Source organism: Cygnus atratus, chromosome 21, assembly GCF_013377495.2.
Source record: "Cygnus atratus isolate AKBS03 ecotype Queensland, Australia chromosome 21, CAtr_DNAZoo_HiC_assembly, whole genome shotgun sequence".
Classification (NCBI taxonomy): Eukaryota; Metazoa; Chordata; class Aves; order Anseriformes; family Anatidae; genus Cygnus; species Cygnus atratus.
The window spans coordinates 4,749,107-4,763,612 of NC_066382.1; the positions used below are offsets into that span (position 1 = coordinate 4,749,107).

General features: G+C 39.8%; 1 protein-coding gene across 7 annotated transcripts in view; it reads left to right on the plus strand.

Annotated features, from left to right (window-relative positions):
* Window positions 1-14,506, plus strand: part of KIF1B (kinesin family member 1B) — a 93,747-nt gene that overhangs the window by 77,195 nt on the left and 2,046 nt on the right. For all 7 annotated transcript variants that reach the window (XM_035557459.2, XM_035557454.2, XM_035557458.2 and 4 more), the window contains 14 exons: window positions 475-583; window positions 1,473-1,539; window positions 3,026-3,110; window positions 3,358-3,463; window positions 7,695-7,809; window positions 8,358-8,491; window positions 8,989-9,050; window positions 9,786-9,931; window positions 10,292-10,531; window positions 10,950-11,021; window positions 11,604-11,725; window positions 12,502-12,651; window positions 13,140-13,332; window positions 13,900-14,018. In XM_035557459.2, coding sequence (XP_035413352.1) covers window positions 475-583; window positions 1,473-1,539; window positions 3,026-3,110; window positions 3,358-3,463; window positions 7,695-7,809; window positions 8,358-8,491; window positions 8,989-9,050; window positions 9,786-9,931; window positions 10,292-10,531; window positions 10,950-11,021; window positions 11,604-11,725; window positions 12,502-12,651; window positions 13,140-13,332; window positions 13,900-14,018 — 1,720 coding nt within the window. The remainder of the gene's footprint in view (window positions 1-474; window positions 584-1,472; window positions 1,540-3,025; window positions 3,111-3,357; window positions 3,464-7,694; window positions 7,810-8,357; window positions 8,492-8,988; window positions 9,051-9,785; window positions 9,932-10,291; window positions 10,532-10,949; window positions 11,022-11,603; window positions 11,726-12,501; window positions 12,652-13,139; window positions 13,333-13,899; window positions 14,019-14,506) is intronic.

A 14,506-nucleotide genomic window follows, 5' to 3' on the forward strand; every position in this document is an offset into this window, starting at 1 on the left:
GTGCACATTTTCTTATCTAAACTGGTAAAGGAGACTGGCATTTTGCAGCGCGAAAAAGTGAAGACCAAATTCTGAAGTTCTTAATTTATTTTCTTATGTGGGGAAGGGAAAATGTATGTTCTGGGTGAAAAAAATGTTACAGGTGAACTAATTTAAGCAATTCAAATCTCAGACTGCTAAACCATAAAGTAGCTGGTGGACATCTGAGGAGACTGTGTGGATCTAGAGACTTTTTTTTCTTATTTTTGCAAATTCTTTTTTCCACTACATTTGTTTTCTTATATAAACAACCTTATTTGATGCCAATACCTTAAGGAGCAACAATACTTTAAGTGAGCAACGTTATTTTCAGGGGACAAGATGTGATCTGCACATGTACATAGAATACATGGAATCAATGAAATGACATGTTTCTGTGAGCCCTAGGGTATCTTCATTCAGTCTTGATAAACCATTATTTTTTCTTTCTTTAAGTGCCAGCTACAAAGCTAAATACTATGAGCAAACCCAGCTTGGGCCAGAGTGTGAGCAAGTATGACCTCCTTGTCTGGTTTGAGATCAGCGAATTGGAGCCAACAGGGGAGTAAGTCCAATATTCATCGTTTTAAGATGATCATGTTTTAAGTACGGTGGTTTATGGGATCAGTTACCCTTTGTTCCGTTCAGATAAGGTTGATGTTCAGCAATCATCTGAAGGTAGCCTGGCTTATGTCAGCCTGGTCTCTTACTAGTTTGTAATCAGCGGATATAAATTCTCCTGGCATTTATCATCCCCTTTGGAAAGGACTGAAGAGACAGAATGCCATTTTTTAACATTTGAATTTCTCTATCCATTTTGGAAGCCCCTGCACGCCAGTTGAACAGGTGTAGGGAACATATATTCGATGTTCAGGCCATGAGTTTAAATTCTTTGTGTCACTAGAGTCTATACTGTAGAAATTTTCTAGCAGACCCATGTTTTACTCACCTCGGCTATGCAGAAGATTTTCCCCTGAAAGTTCTTTAGGGATTGTGTTGAGAAGTGAGTTCCACAGAGTTTTCCAGAAGATTGTGTGAGAGGAGAAACAGTCTCAAATTGCACCAGAGAAGTTTAGGTTGGACATTGTGGAGAATTGCTTCATACAGAGAGGGTGGGTGGTTAAGCACTGGAATGGGCTGCCCAGGGAAGTGGCGGAGTCCTCATCCCTGGAGATATTTGAGACACATGGACATGGGACTCAGCAGGGCAAGTTGATGGTTGGACTCGATGATCTTGAAGGTCTTTTCCAACCTAGACGATTCTGAGATTGGTACGTGAGACTTCTATATTTAACTTGATACTGTGGTCAAATATAGTGTCCATTCTGAGAGCTAGTAGAAACACCCTTATTTCTTCAGATATTATATGGAGAGGTAAACTTTGGCAGCACAAAAGAGTAATGTTGCTTTGCTAGTGTATCTTTCCTGCCTGCTGATTTCTGTCTCTCACACAGGTATATTCCTGCTATTGTGGACCACACTGGAGGCCTGCCTTGTCAGGGGACATTCCTGCTTCACCAGGTACTAATGAAGGCTGTAGAACAGCAAGATTCATCTCTGTGGGGAGTAGAGTGCTAATGATGGGATTTTGCATCTCATGTCTTGTCCTTTCCCACACAGCTGTCTAATGATAGCTGTAGGGTCAGTCGTCTTTCAGTCTGTATTTAGTCTGTTAGCTTTGAGCTACGTGGAGAATATGTTTGGCCTCTAGTATATTGCTGTTTCCCCTGCTTATCAGTTTGTCTCAATCATGAAAGATGAAAGCCTTTTGAAAAGCAGGAACCCTTGAGACCAAATTTGTGCCCCCCACATTCTCTAATTTCTGTACCAGGATCACTGAAGGAGCATGTGGACTCAACTTTGTTATTTCAACTTGGTTCTTTCTCACTACATGTGGCTGGCTATAAAATGGTTCTATACAATGACTGTCTCCGTGCATTTTAAATCTTTGTAGTTAATCAAAAATGCTACTGTAGTAATCCTTAATAATTTGTCTTTAGCTATATTCTAAAGATAATCCTGGTTAAATACTGTTTGTTTTTTCTCTACTCTCAAATTCCCAGTTCCTTTTCAGGGACTTTGCTTGTGACAAGCATTTCCTTTTTTTCTTACGAGGATAGGAACAACTCTTGTACCTTGGGAATAATGGTCATATTACAATTATTTCCTTAATAAAACAAACAAACCACGGCCAACAAAAAGAGGAGCAGGTGTTACTTCTGGATTTACCAGTGTCCTCATCAGTTACTTCCAGTCCAAACCAGAGTAATTCTGTCCTCTGTAATACCATTACTAATGTAAATCCACAATACAGGCAAACATCTTTCAACTTGTTTTGAAGCAGTTATGCATGAAGCACTTTCTTTCTGGGTAATTGACATCTTTGCTTGGAAGAGTGGAAACTATTGAGACCAACACCTGGGGATTTTTTCTTGTTCAGATGAGGTGTTTATTTCTGTTCTACTACTCTACCTCCTTCCTAGTTGTTGCAGAGGTTTTTTTTTGTATTTTGACTATACGTATAGATGTATGTGAAAAAGAGGGAGTATATCTGCATGAATAGTTGCTGGTTTATAGTAACTTTTCTTACATTTCTTCAGTACATATAATTCTTTTGCTATATATACTTTGTATTTTGTTGTATATACTTAGAAGTGCTTAAGCATACATTATCTGAATATCTGCTTAATGTTTTTGTAGTTGAGTCTGCTATACCCCAGGGACTGTATGTATCGTGCCAATGATTTCAGGGCTATTTTAGGTGAAAAGCCTTTGTCTTTGTGGAGTAGAGGCAAGAAGTGTAATTTGTTACGTATGAGAACGTACTGTTCCTCTGTTCGGTTAATTTTAGGGCCCAGACACACAAAGGTTTTTGTTCACGGTTACAGGATAATTTAAATGACTTATTTGCTCCATATTTATTGTATAAGTGCAAAATAGATGATGATAGTGTGTGTGGGGTGGAAATACTTCCCCAGTATGAATTTTTGGTTTTGAACTCTACCAGGGAATCCAGCGTAGAATCACAGTCACCATTATCCATGAGAAGGGCAACGAGTTGCACTGGAAAGATGTACGAGAGCTGGTTGTTGGTGAGTGTATTCTGCTTTGTGAGTTGCTTTATGAAGAATAAAAATGTCTCTTTACGTCTTATTCTGCTGTCTTCATGAGTACTGGATGTGGGAGGAGTTAGATTTTGAAAATTATCTAGAGGAAAAACTTAAGTTTTGCCATTTCCACTTACAGCTGCTTGTTTAATCATGTAGTCTGAAATGATATTTGGAAAATAAATTCCATATTTCAAAATTTTATTGATTTCCCTCCTCCTATCCCTATCAGGACGTATAAGAAACAAAGCAGAGGTAGATGAAGCTGCTGTGGATGCTATTCTGTCTTTGAATATTATCTCTGCAAAATACCTGAAGTCGTCTCACAGCTCCAGTAGGTAAGTGAATAAAATGGCTACTCTTTTAAGCAGAGCAAGGTGTTGGCAGGGTGTTTGGAAAGCTAGCAGTGTTGCTAATAATGAAATGTAGAATTCTGTGGAGACGGGCATATAGAGAATGAGGGGTACCATAGTTTCTTGATAAAGCTGAAGTCCATTGAACTGCATGGAAGATTTTTTTTATGATGCATTTGGATGACTTTCCATTTGTAAGGACTATAAAGGGAGGAAGGAAAGGAACGGTTTGAGGGAGACTGAGAATTGAAGCCAGAAATTTTAAACTGACGTCAAGGTTTGTTTCTAGAATAAAGCATTGAAGTAGAAGGGCCATATTAGGGGGATATATTTATGGATGTATACATACCTGTATTATTCCTGTAATAAGCATGTGACAGTTTAAGCAAGAGCACACTTTGTAAATTAAATGTCATAATTTGTGGATTTGTATAGATATATCACAAATTGACACTAGTTCTGATAAGGAGGTGTCTGCTCCGTGTAACTGCAATCGCTGGGGCAACAGCAGGGCCTCTCTCTGAGAGGTTTTTGGCTGCATGTATCTCCTCATTAGGGCGCATTGCTGCGAAGATCAGTCAGACTGCATTGTTTTGCTTCAGTGTCTGCAACAAAGGGCAGCGAGGCAGAGTTCTGCATTGCCAGCAGAGCCTCCCCCTGCTCTGACATCAGCCAAGTCACTTGACCACTTCGTGGCTCTGTTTAGCTGGTGCAAAGCAGGAATATCTCTGAAATTGAACTCTGTGTGTTCCCAGAGGGGAACAGGGTTGTTCTAGGTCTGCAACTGCTGAATTCTGGAGGCAGTGTCCTTCTCGGCACTGAAATGGCTTCTAACTTCCTTCTCTTGTAGAGGCTTGGGCTTCGAAATATCACTGCAATATTAGAGGAGGATTCAGGATGCTGCTCCTACTAACTGAATGTCTTCCTGCCACCTAGTGTCTGTGAACACACATGGTGATGGTATTTTCAGCAGCTATTCCTTGCCTCCCACACAGTGTGGATGTTTTATTTCTAGTGTTTTTGAACTAATGGTTCAGTAGTACTGGAACTTAAGGGGACTGTTGCTGGTTTCCAGTCTGATGCTGTTAGGTAGTTGGGAAGTCCTATACCTTCTGTACGCCAGCGATTTCAATAAATTCCTGCAGCTCTGTAGCTTTCTAGTGGGAGGGCTGCTTGCATGAAGGATGAGGGTGAGCGAAGTGAAGCCGTTGACAGTCTATTACCAAAATGCCAAAGTTTAAGTAGAGGGATGTGTGCGTGGCAGGGCAGTGGAGTGGGACTGAAGCTCTAATCAGGGATGTCTGATGTTTGCCTATTGTCTGCAGACTTGTTTTGTGGCTGTGGTGGTGTTTCTCTTTGTCTGTTTGTTCTGTTCCTCTCAGCTGTTGCTTCTTTGTTCTGCTTTTGGCTGCACTAACTGAAGCTCTTTCTGTGTTTTTACAGGCTCTTTCTTGATAAGGATATGCCTAGGTATTTTCTGTTTGCTTCCTCTGCACATAAAGATTCTTGAAAACAGAATGCTTTATGTCCTGCTTCTATTGCTGCCATTTCCCTTGTAGCTTTTACTGAATTTTGTTAGCACGCCTCTTAGCTCTTCTAGAAGTAGTAAATCTCCTGCCTTGTCAGGTAAAATTCAGCGGGGAACACATGAAAATAAATTTTCCTTCACATACAACAGATAGCTTCCCTCATTCAGTCTTTCTGATCCTCAGAACGTGCCATCTGAGTTCCTATTCAGAGTCCTTGCTATTTTCTTCCTTTGTTCTGTATCAGAACTAGATTTGGAATTTCTTCCAGTCTCTGACTGTAACGTTTGCCGTGTTGGAAGTACCAAGGCAAGGACTGAATGATTAAGTTACTTGAAATTCCAGCTTGCAATTGTGCTGAACAAAAAGCTGTGGCTGCCATGTGACTGGCATTCAGCCTCCATTCTTGGGCTGGATTTGCATCGGAAGTTTAACCGTGTGGTTGCTGCTACACAGTTTACCAGTTGGCAGGGAAGCAAGGCGTTCAGTAGCTGCTCAGACTGGATTCCTCTTTCACCTTCCAGGTTTTCCTGTGGATCACAGCCAAGCACGCTGGCTGCACAGCCTGGGACAATTTGCTCTCTGCTTTCTCTGTTCTGCCTGTGTGAAAAAGAGAAGACTTAAGTTTTCAGTGCTTTCAATTAACCACTTTTTCCTAACACTAAAAACCATTAAAAATCAGTTCTAACTGTACATGTGTGACTTTAACCTGTTTCTCCTGTTTTCTGTCCTTTGTTCGGTACTCCATTTTCCTCCTTGCATTATTTGCTACACTGAAAGAGGTTTGTTCGCTGCTGCTTTTTTGTCTCCCTCTCTAACTATTCTAGCAAGTTCTGGTTTGGACGGGCAGGCCTGTGTGTATTTAACTTCCTGGCTAGACAAACTCCAGTAGAGTAACCGTCTCAAAGCTGTGTTTGCCTTCAACTTGGTGTTGATCCAAAAAGCACCATTTTGCTTAGAGGAGCCTTTTGTTCTCACTGTTGAACGTTTACGCACGTGTTCTCTCTTCATGAGAAGTTGTGTTCAGCCCAAAGTGCAGAGCTGGCTCAGGGGCTGAGTACCATGGCTTTGCCATCTCTGGAGAACCAGGCTTTTCTTCTGCCCAGAATATAGATCTGGAGCCTGCTAAAAGGTTTTTAAAAATTGCTTTCAGAATTAAGCTATGATGAAAGCTAAAATCATGAGCACTACACACAGATTTGCAAAGGGTTAGAAGGCAACCTGTGTTGTTTGCCTAATCTAACTCAAGTGGGGATTATTACATTATAGGGCTTTTCAAGTTTCCTATTACTTAGCCTTTGGAATGTGTTTCTCTGGAGCATTTTTAATAGAAGCAGGGCATTTAGATACTACTTCAAACACTAAAACACATACTGCAAGAGGTATTTAGTAATATTCTCAAATTATATTACTAGACTGCACAGTTCGTGGTGTCTCAGTGTATTTATTAGCTTGAAGCAGTGTAACCAGCGTTAGGAAAATAGGATTTTGGGAACTCCTTGGGATCAGAACTCATTTCTGATGTGTGTGCTTTTAGGTTGTTCCAACCCCGCACTGCTTTTTGTCATTTGTCTTTGGTTTCATTTTCTATTGTACTGAGCTGCCCTTGAGTATTAGCACAGAAGCTCTTTAGATATGTAACTTGTTTTGTTTTGTTTTTAAATGTACATGAAACACTTCCTTACTTTGAGTACTGTTTCATTTATATTCAAAATGGGATGGAAAACCTGAATGGCAAGGGAGTTTGGAAGGGAAATCACATGGAGGTGATGAAGAATTAGTGCCTCCTTTACTAGTGTAAACACCTGAAAAGCATGCTGTATCCCAGAATGACAAGGGTATAGGACTCTCTTCTAAAGGAACGTACGTGAAATCAAGTCTCTACTTGTGAGAAAGGAGAGAGCTTGTTTCCCTAAGCGCCTGTTAGAGAGGAAATAGTGTAATTCTGACTATAGACATGATGGCTTAGATGTGCTTTGTGTGATGCTCCCTCTCACTTATTTGAACAGATGGACATTCTTGATCGCTGAGGTAGAACTGGGGGAGGCTTTAGTTCCTTTCTTTCCATCTACCAAACTGAAGAAATTTCTTCAAAAAGCTTGTGTTAGGTCTGCAAGTTTTCACTTGAAGCTAGTAGGGAAATAGAAAGAAATCTTTATTACTTGAATACAGGACTTACCCATACCTATCAATCATTCTGATTGCTGTCAGAAGCTATTGTTTTTGTATGAATAGCTATTAAAGGGATCTCTTCTGTTGCTAAATGCCAGTCCTAGAATATGATGTAGAATGAGTTGTTTTTTAAAATAAATATAATAATAAAAAGAAGGTTCATCTGGGCTGAATTGTACCTAAAGCATTAGAGAGAAGCTCTGTTTGTTTTAGAAACACTGTCTATTAGTGCTGATTTCCCTGTGGTGTTATGATAGCTTTTGTTTTCCTGTGTTCCTTCTTTTCTCTTTCATATGAGTCTTTTTTTAAAAAACAGGCAATGGTTTCTTATGCCAAACTATTTGCAGTAGAAGTAAGTAATCTTGGGAAAGAAGAGAGAACTCTCTAATTAGTTATGTGAGCCACTGTGGTCAGTAACAATCGTACTGGGTGATGTCAAGGAAGATGTGCTTTGCACTGACCGATGAGAGGCTTGCAGAGGAACCAGCTGTTGAGCTTTTGCTGTGCTTTTTTTCCAGGACTTTCTATCGGTTTGAAGCAGTTTGGGATAGCTCCTTGCATAATTCCCTTCTCCTCAATCGAGTGACGCCGTATGGAGAGAAGATATATATGACCCTTTCTGCTTACCTGGAGGTTAGAATCCTGTGTTGTTTTTTCTGCTTGTGACTCAAACAGAACTACTGGAGACAGCAGACTGTGTGTACCTGAGATGGACACCTACTGGACTAAGGGATTTTTGAATCCTGAAGCTAGTGAAAGTCTATTAATTTTCTGAGAACAGGGTGGAAAGACTTATTCTCAATTAATACCTTTACGTCAAGGCATTACTGCCTCACAACAAATTTGAAGTGAAAAAAATGGATCTCCTTACCTTTGTGTGCCTCATTTTATATATCTGAAAATCCTTTGAAATTGGTGAACGTTGTGATATAAGTCCTACCAGTGTTGCAGACGCTGGCTTAGCTCTTGGCTTTGTGTGCAATACACTGTTGTTCTGGTTGGTGCCATTATTTTACGCACAAGATGCATTTAACAATTGTCTTTCACAAACACATACCAAAAAGCCCACCGAAGACCCAAACAAGAACAGAATTCAAAAAGCTGTCCCACTAAAAGAAGGAAGGTAAATAACTTGGCATAAATATCTTCAGGCAGTCATTCTTTACTGTTTCTTCTCTTAGCTTGATCACTGCATTCAACCTGCTGTTATAACAAAGGATGTTTGCATGGTCTTTTACTCACGAGATGCCAAGATCTCCCCGCCACGATCGCTGCGCAATCTTTTTGGCAGTGGCTACTCCAAATCTCCAGACTCGTAAGTTCGGTTGGCAGTTTTGGTATCCAATGTTTGATGTCTTGGGGAGGGTGTGGGGAGAACATAGCTTGGTTTTCTTTTTCTTCCTTGAAATGACCTAGTTATAGATCTCCAGTCTGGTTTTGAACATTTTTGTCTTGCTTGCATGTCAGTGAAACTCATGGTTTATCTCTTTAATGACCCCTTTTTTGGCGTTCTCTCGGAACAGCTAGGACTAGAGATCCCATTTTTCGAGCCTGCATGTAGTTGACCCTGATGCCAAGCTGAAAGCTGCTGCTGCAGCAGCAGCTTTTAATGGAGAAAAAAACACTTTGAGGGAAATGCCATTTTTAGAGATCTTGCAGTGCGTGGCTATTTTAAGCCAAGATTAGAATTCAGATGTAGTTCTCGCTAATAACTGTACTTCTAATCGGGGGGCCACAAAACTAAAGCTAATGTACTTTATCTCTGAAGATAATTTTTTTCCTTTTTTTTTCCCTCTGGCTTCTTGTGAGCAGTAATCGAGTAACTGGGATCTATGAACTAAGTTTATGCAAAATGGCAGACACAGGAAGTCCAGGTAAGCAGTAACCAGGTGTGCGTGCATTAAAGATGCTGTAAACTGAGATACTGCAGAAAATTTCATAGGATGGAGTAAATACTTCTTTTTTTTTGATGGGGAGCAGTTTCTGCGTTTCATAGGAACAATGAAACATTGCTACTCGATTTAAAAATAAAAACTTACACAGGCTTTTACTTTTGGCCTGTGTCTGTGCTTATCATTAATGAACCAAGCATTCGCAGAAAACTTCGCATTTTCCTGACGTTCCCGGTAATATGAAACTTAGCACATTCTTGGGTCGTAGACTTACGGAGCATAATACATTGCTCACTGTAACTAAGACAGCTGAGACTTGGTTTTGCAATGATATAATTTTTGTGTAGTCTTTTGAAGACCACATTTTAGATATTGCTGCTATTTGAGGCTAGCTTGATAACTTGGAAGGAATGTAGTTCAAATTGAATCAGTGTATTTTCCTCTAGTACCTAGGAATCAAAGCTCTTGTATTGAATTAGACTGAACAGGAATTTGTGTTCTATGGCAGTGAATAGAAAATATGCAAATGAAACAAAGCTGAACTAAATGAAACCTCTTTAGGATGTGTGATTGCTGTTGAAGAATTTATTGCTTTGTATATTTCCAGCCAAACAGCAGAAGTGTTGATTCTTTGCAGATTGCTAATTGGTAAGTGTTTCTTGGTGGTTCCCTCCTGGCTGTTTCTAACATGTATGATGTTTTTTTTTGTCTGCTCAGGAATGCAGAGAAGGAGGAGGAAAGTCCTAGATACATCCGTGGCATATGTGCGTGGAGAAGAGAACCTGGCAGGTTGGAGGCCCCGCGGTGACAGTCTCATTCTAGAGCATCAGTGGGAATTGGAGAAACTGGAACTGCTGCATGAGGTAAGTAGCTACAGGAAGTGAAAGCAAAAAGACAACTGTACGTTTGAGGTTGCGTTTAGTGTGGCTACTGTCTGACCTTCTGAGCTGAACAGGTTCCCAAATGGGAGCTGAGATTTAAATAGGTTCTCCAACAGAGAGGATAGAATGTGGCTAGCTGCTGAGTAGAATCTTCAGCTTGAAATCTCGCTGTGTTCAACAAAAGTAGATTTAACTTCTAGTGCTATAGGAGACTTTTTTGGAGACTTTTTTCTTGGGACCAAGTGTTTACTTGTATGAATCTTACGAGAATGCCTATGAATGAAGTGCTTGTCAACTAGGGAACACCCTGGAGCAAATGATATTGCTTTCTTTCCTTACTAGGTGGAAAAAACACGGCACTTCCTTCTGCTTCGTGAAAAGCTTGGTGACAGCATCCCCAAGTCTCTGAGTGACTCGTTGTCTCCCAGTCTGAGCAGTGGAACTCTCAGCACCTCCACTAGCATTTCCTCCCAGATTTCCACCACAACATTTGAGAGTGCTGTGACGCCCAGTGAGAGCAGTGGCTATGACTCCACAGATATTGAGAGCCTGGTGGATCGGGAGAAAGAGCTGGCCACCAAGGTATAATATAAGAAAAGCAGTGTGGGTCTAAATGGAGTTATGAATTGATTATGGATTAATGATGAGCTTGTCACGTAAGGTGGTGAATATCCAGTGTTGCATGAGTTTCAGTTTAATATGCTCTACAGCAAAAATCAGCCATTCTCACCAGACAGTGCAGGTGACCATGTCTGCGCGGTTATGGCTGCATCTCATCCCTCTTCCGTAGTTGTTCTGTAAATGAAACTTTAAAATTTAATCAAGGGAAGTGGTTATTCCCCTCTTCTGTTTTTTTTTTTTTTTTTTTTTTCCACAGGAGTTTAGAATTTGCATGTTCTTTCATGAGCTGCCAAGTATGTTTGGCTAATTGCCTTGTGTTCTAATTTCCCTAAAAATCTTCAAGTAAAATCCTTTTCTTTGTTTCTTCTTTTCCTCTCAGTGTCTTCAGCTTCTTACTCACACTTTCAATCGGGAATTTAACCAGGTGTACAACAGCATCAGTGATTGTAAGGTAAAGAATTCATCTGATACAATACGTCGTATTTGTAGTACAATAGCAGTATATTTGTAGTTTATGGAAACTGTTGATACTATGAAGAGACAAAACACTTTGTATTAATTATCTTTAATTTCAGTCTGTTGGAAGCATTTGGCTATTCAGCATTGGGTTCCAAAGACTATTGAAGGAATTAGAAATGGTATGAACTTGGACGGTGGTATAGCTTCTAGTGTAACAGCAGACTGGAGGTTATTCATTTTCCCTATGCAAAAAGATAATTCAGGTCTTAAAAATATTGACAGTAGACACGGGTAATACTACATGGCAAACCAGATAATCTAATATTCTGTTGAGGAAATCAAGGTGTGAATAATCAGGAGTGTAGGACATTAATAACAAGCTGCATGCACAGAAGTGCCATTGTATTTTCACCCATAGATAGATAGGCAAAAATTGTAAAACTGAGTAGGGAAATGACTGATAGAAATACTTTTCTGTTATCCAAGCCTTCTGCATGCAGAATTGACACATTCTAGCCAGGACTGAATACCAAAAAAAAAACTCTAATATTTTTGTGTGTATTTGTCCTTGTAGTTGTCTGATATTTCTCCGATTGGGCGGGACCCATCAGTGTCAAGCTTCAGCAGTGCTACCCTCACACCTTCATCTACCTGTCCTTCGCTGGTGGATTCAAGATGCAATTCAATTGATCAGAAGTAAGTTTAGGATATGAATAGAAAAAATAATTCTTAGTGCATATAGTGCGTTTAAGGCTATCTTTGCTATGTTTTCTGAATTTTTCCCCTTCTTTTTCTTTATTTTCAGTAGTGTTTTCTTTATATGGACCTTCTCCTTATCTTTTCCAGTCACTCCGCACAATGATTTTTCCCCTTGTTTTGTACTTCTCCGTTTTTTATCCCTTGTGCTGAAAGAACCATCTGTGTGTGTTGTTCTAGGGACCAGTGCTTCTTTAGCAATCAAGAGTCCCTAAGTTGTTTTTTTCAGGTGTTTGTTTAAAAGACCTACAAACAACAACCCAGAATAACAGTTTAGCAAATGATCTCTTCATTTATTTTTCTCAGCTGTATCTGTAGAAGATATTTTTGATGAAATTAGGAATAACTACTTAGTGAAGGATATAATTTGTGCTTTCCCTGTTTAACATCCTTGAGAGGAGTACTAAGTATACATCAAACCGTAGTAAGAAATGTTTGTGTTGTGACTGTATTTGGCAAGAGAAATGAGAGTAGTAGTGGGAAAAAACTTACTAGCAGTTAGTATTTATCTCCTTAAAACAGAGCCTCAAGTTTTGTTCAAAGATTTTGAGGGAAATGCTATTCAATATTTTACAAATGGCTCGCAATATTATACAAAAAAACTTGTACTGGAGGATGAAAATTATAAAAGTCTAGATTGTAGGTGCACTTTAAATTCAACTGCCACATTCAGTTCTTTTGTTCTGATTTATTTGTCTCTCTCCATTTTTTTAAAGGACTCCAGAAGCAAATTCTCGTGCCTCCAGTCCCTGTCATGAGATGGAACAGTTCCAGATAATTCCTGCCGTAGAAAGTTCCTATCTTGCCAGAGCTGGAAAGAATGAATTCCTAAATCTTGTTCCTGATATTGAGGAAATCAGACCAGGGTGTGTTTCTACTGTAGTGTCATCATGGCTTCTTAAGTGCTGTCACAAGGGTTTCTGAGAGTTCTAGTTTCCTTTCCCCATTTGAGGAAGGTAAATTAAACAGTTGATAGCAGGACTACACAGTGGTCAGTGATGTAGGCTGGAAGCTGGACTGGTGAGAGTTGTGTTGATATTTGATCTCTGCAGCATTCATTCCCTGCATCTACTTAATGAACAAGATTTCTAGTTACTTATAAGTACTGGTTTTTATTATCAAAACCATGGCTAAAAATCACCGAAGTAGAGATCTCTGTGGTTCCTTTTTCCTGTGAGACTTTTACATAGTTACTGAAGACAAAATTCAGCTTGCTGATGTTGTTGTGGACAAAACATATTAAGGACCAAGTTCTGTACAGTGCTTTGTAGTTAATAGGAGTACTCAGTAGCTGCCTTTTTTAGGGGAAAATGTATTGATATTTGTCTGTGGTTTTTTGTTTTTGTTTTTCCAGCTCTGTGGTGTCAAAGAAAGGATACCTCCACTTCAAGGAACCACTCTCCAGCTCTTGGGCCAAGCACTTTGTGGTGGTCCGCCGTCCCTATGTTTTTATTTACAACAGTGACAAAGATCCCGTGGAAAGAGGGATCATAAACTTATCCACAGCTCAGGTGGAATACAGTGAGGATCAGCAGGCAATGGTGAAGGTGAGTCTCAGAGCAATTGTTTGTTTATCTGCAGAGCAGAAGTATTAAAGTTAGTAGTGCATCCATAACATCCTGTGTCATCTCTGGTCTGAGGGACATGCAGTTGTTTGGAGAATTATCTGGCATCTGGTGACTCTGCCTACAACGTGTTCCCAATTTGTTCAGGCTTTCTTATGATTTGGATGTAGTTCTACAGGAGACTGAAACTAACTGCTGTGCTGGATTGTGTTTGCTTTTAATGAGCAAGTATTGCTAAAATGACCTTGTTTATTGTTTTGTTTTTTAAAAAAAACACATGCAAGCATTCTGCAAAGAATCAAACTTACTTTACTTGTCTATTTCAGCTGCCCTTAAAGTCCACACTCTTGCTTGAATTAAAATTGTATTGTGGAGGTGATGTTCCATTTGTCTGACTAGTAACATCCTGGAAATGATCAGTGAGACTTAATGGGAAGACCTTATCTCTTCTTAGAGATTGGACATAGCACATTCTTCCTGAGGGAGGGATTATGCATCAACTTCTGTGCCTGTAGACTTAGTTATTTTAAATTGTCCTCAATATTCCAGACACCCAACACCTTTGGTGTGTGCACAAAGCATCGTGGGGTCCTGCTCCAGGCCATCAATGACAAAGACATGAATGACTGGTTATACGCCTTCAACCCACTTCTTGCTGGCACGATAAGGTAAGAGGCAGTTCCTGAGCAGACAGGCTGTGGAGCATAAAGATAGTGAGAAAGTCATAAAGTAAGCAGATAGCTTGTCACAGAATTTAATCTTGTTACGAAGAATTTGACAAAAAGGTTTGCCTGAAGGGGGAGCCAGGGGGGTGGGCAACAAAAAATTAAAAAGTCCTGTATTTCAAGAAATGCAGTGGCTGTTGCTTTGGTTTGTGACACTCTTAACATGTGTATACGGTTTGGACATGTGTGGTATGCATCGTGCAATGAAACATTTGGAAGCCACAAAATGTCTTTCAAGCTCCTTGTAAATTTCCTATTTTACAAATTTATAAAATTTCTTAATACCTATATGCAGGTGGTTCTGGACTGCTTTTTCATTCTCTTTATTGTGGACTAAAGCAGAAAATCTTGTTTCCTTCCTTTTTTGACCTTCTCCAGAAGCCTTCTCTTTTAATACAAGTCACTGACATCCCCTGCTTGCTGGAGAGGTC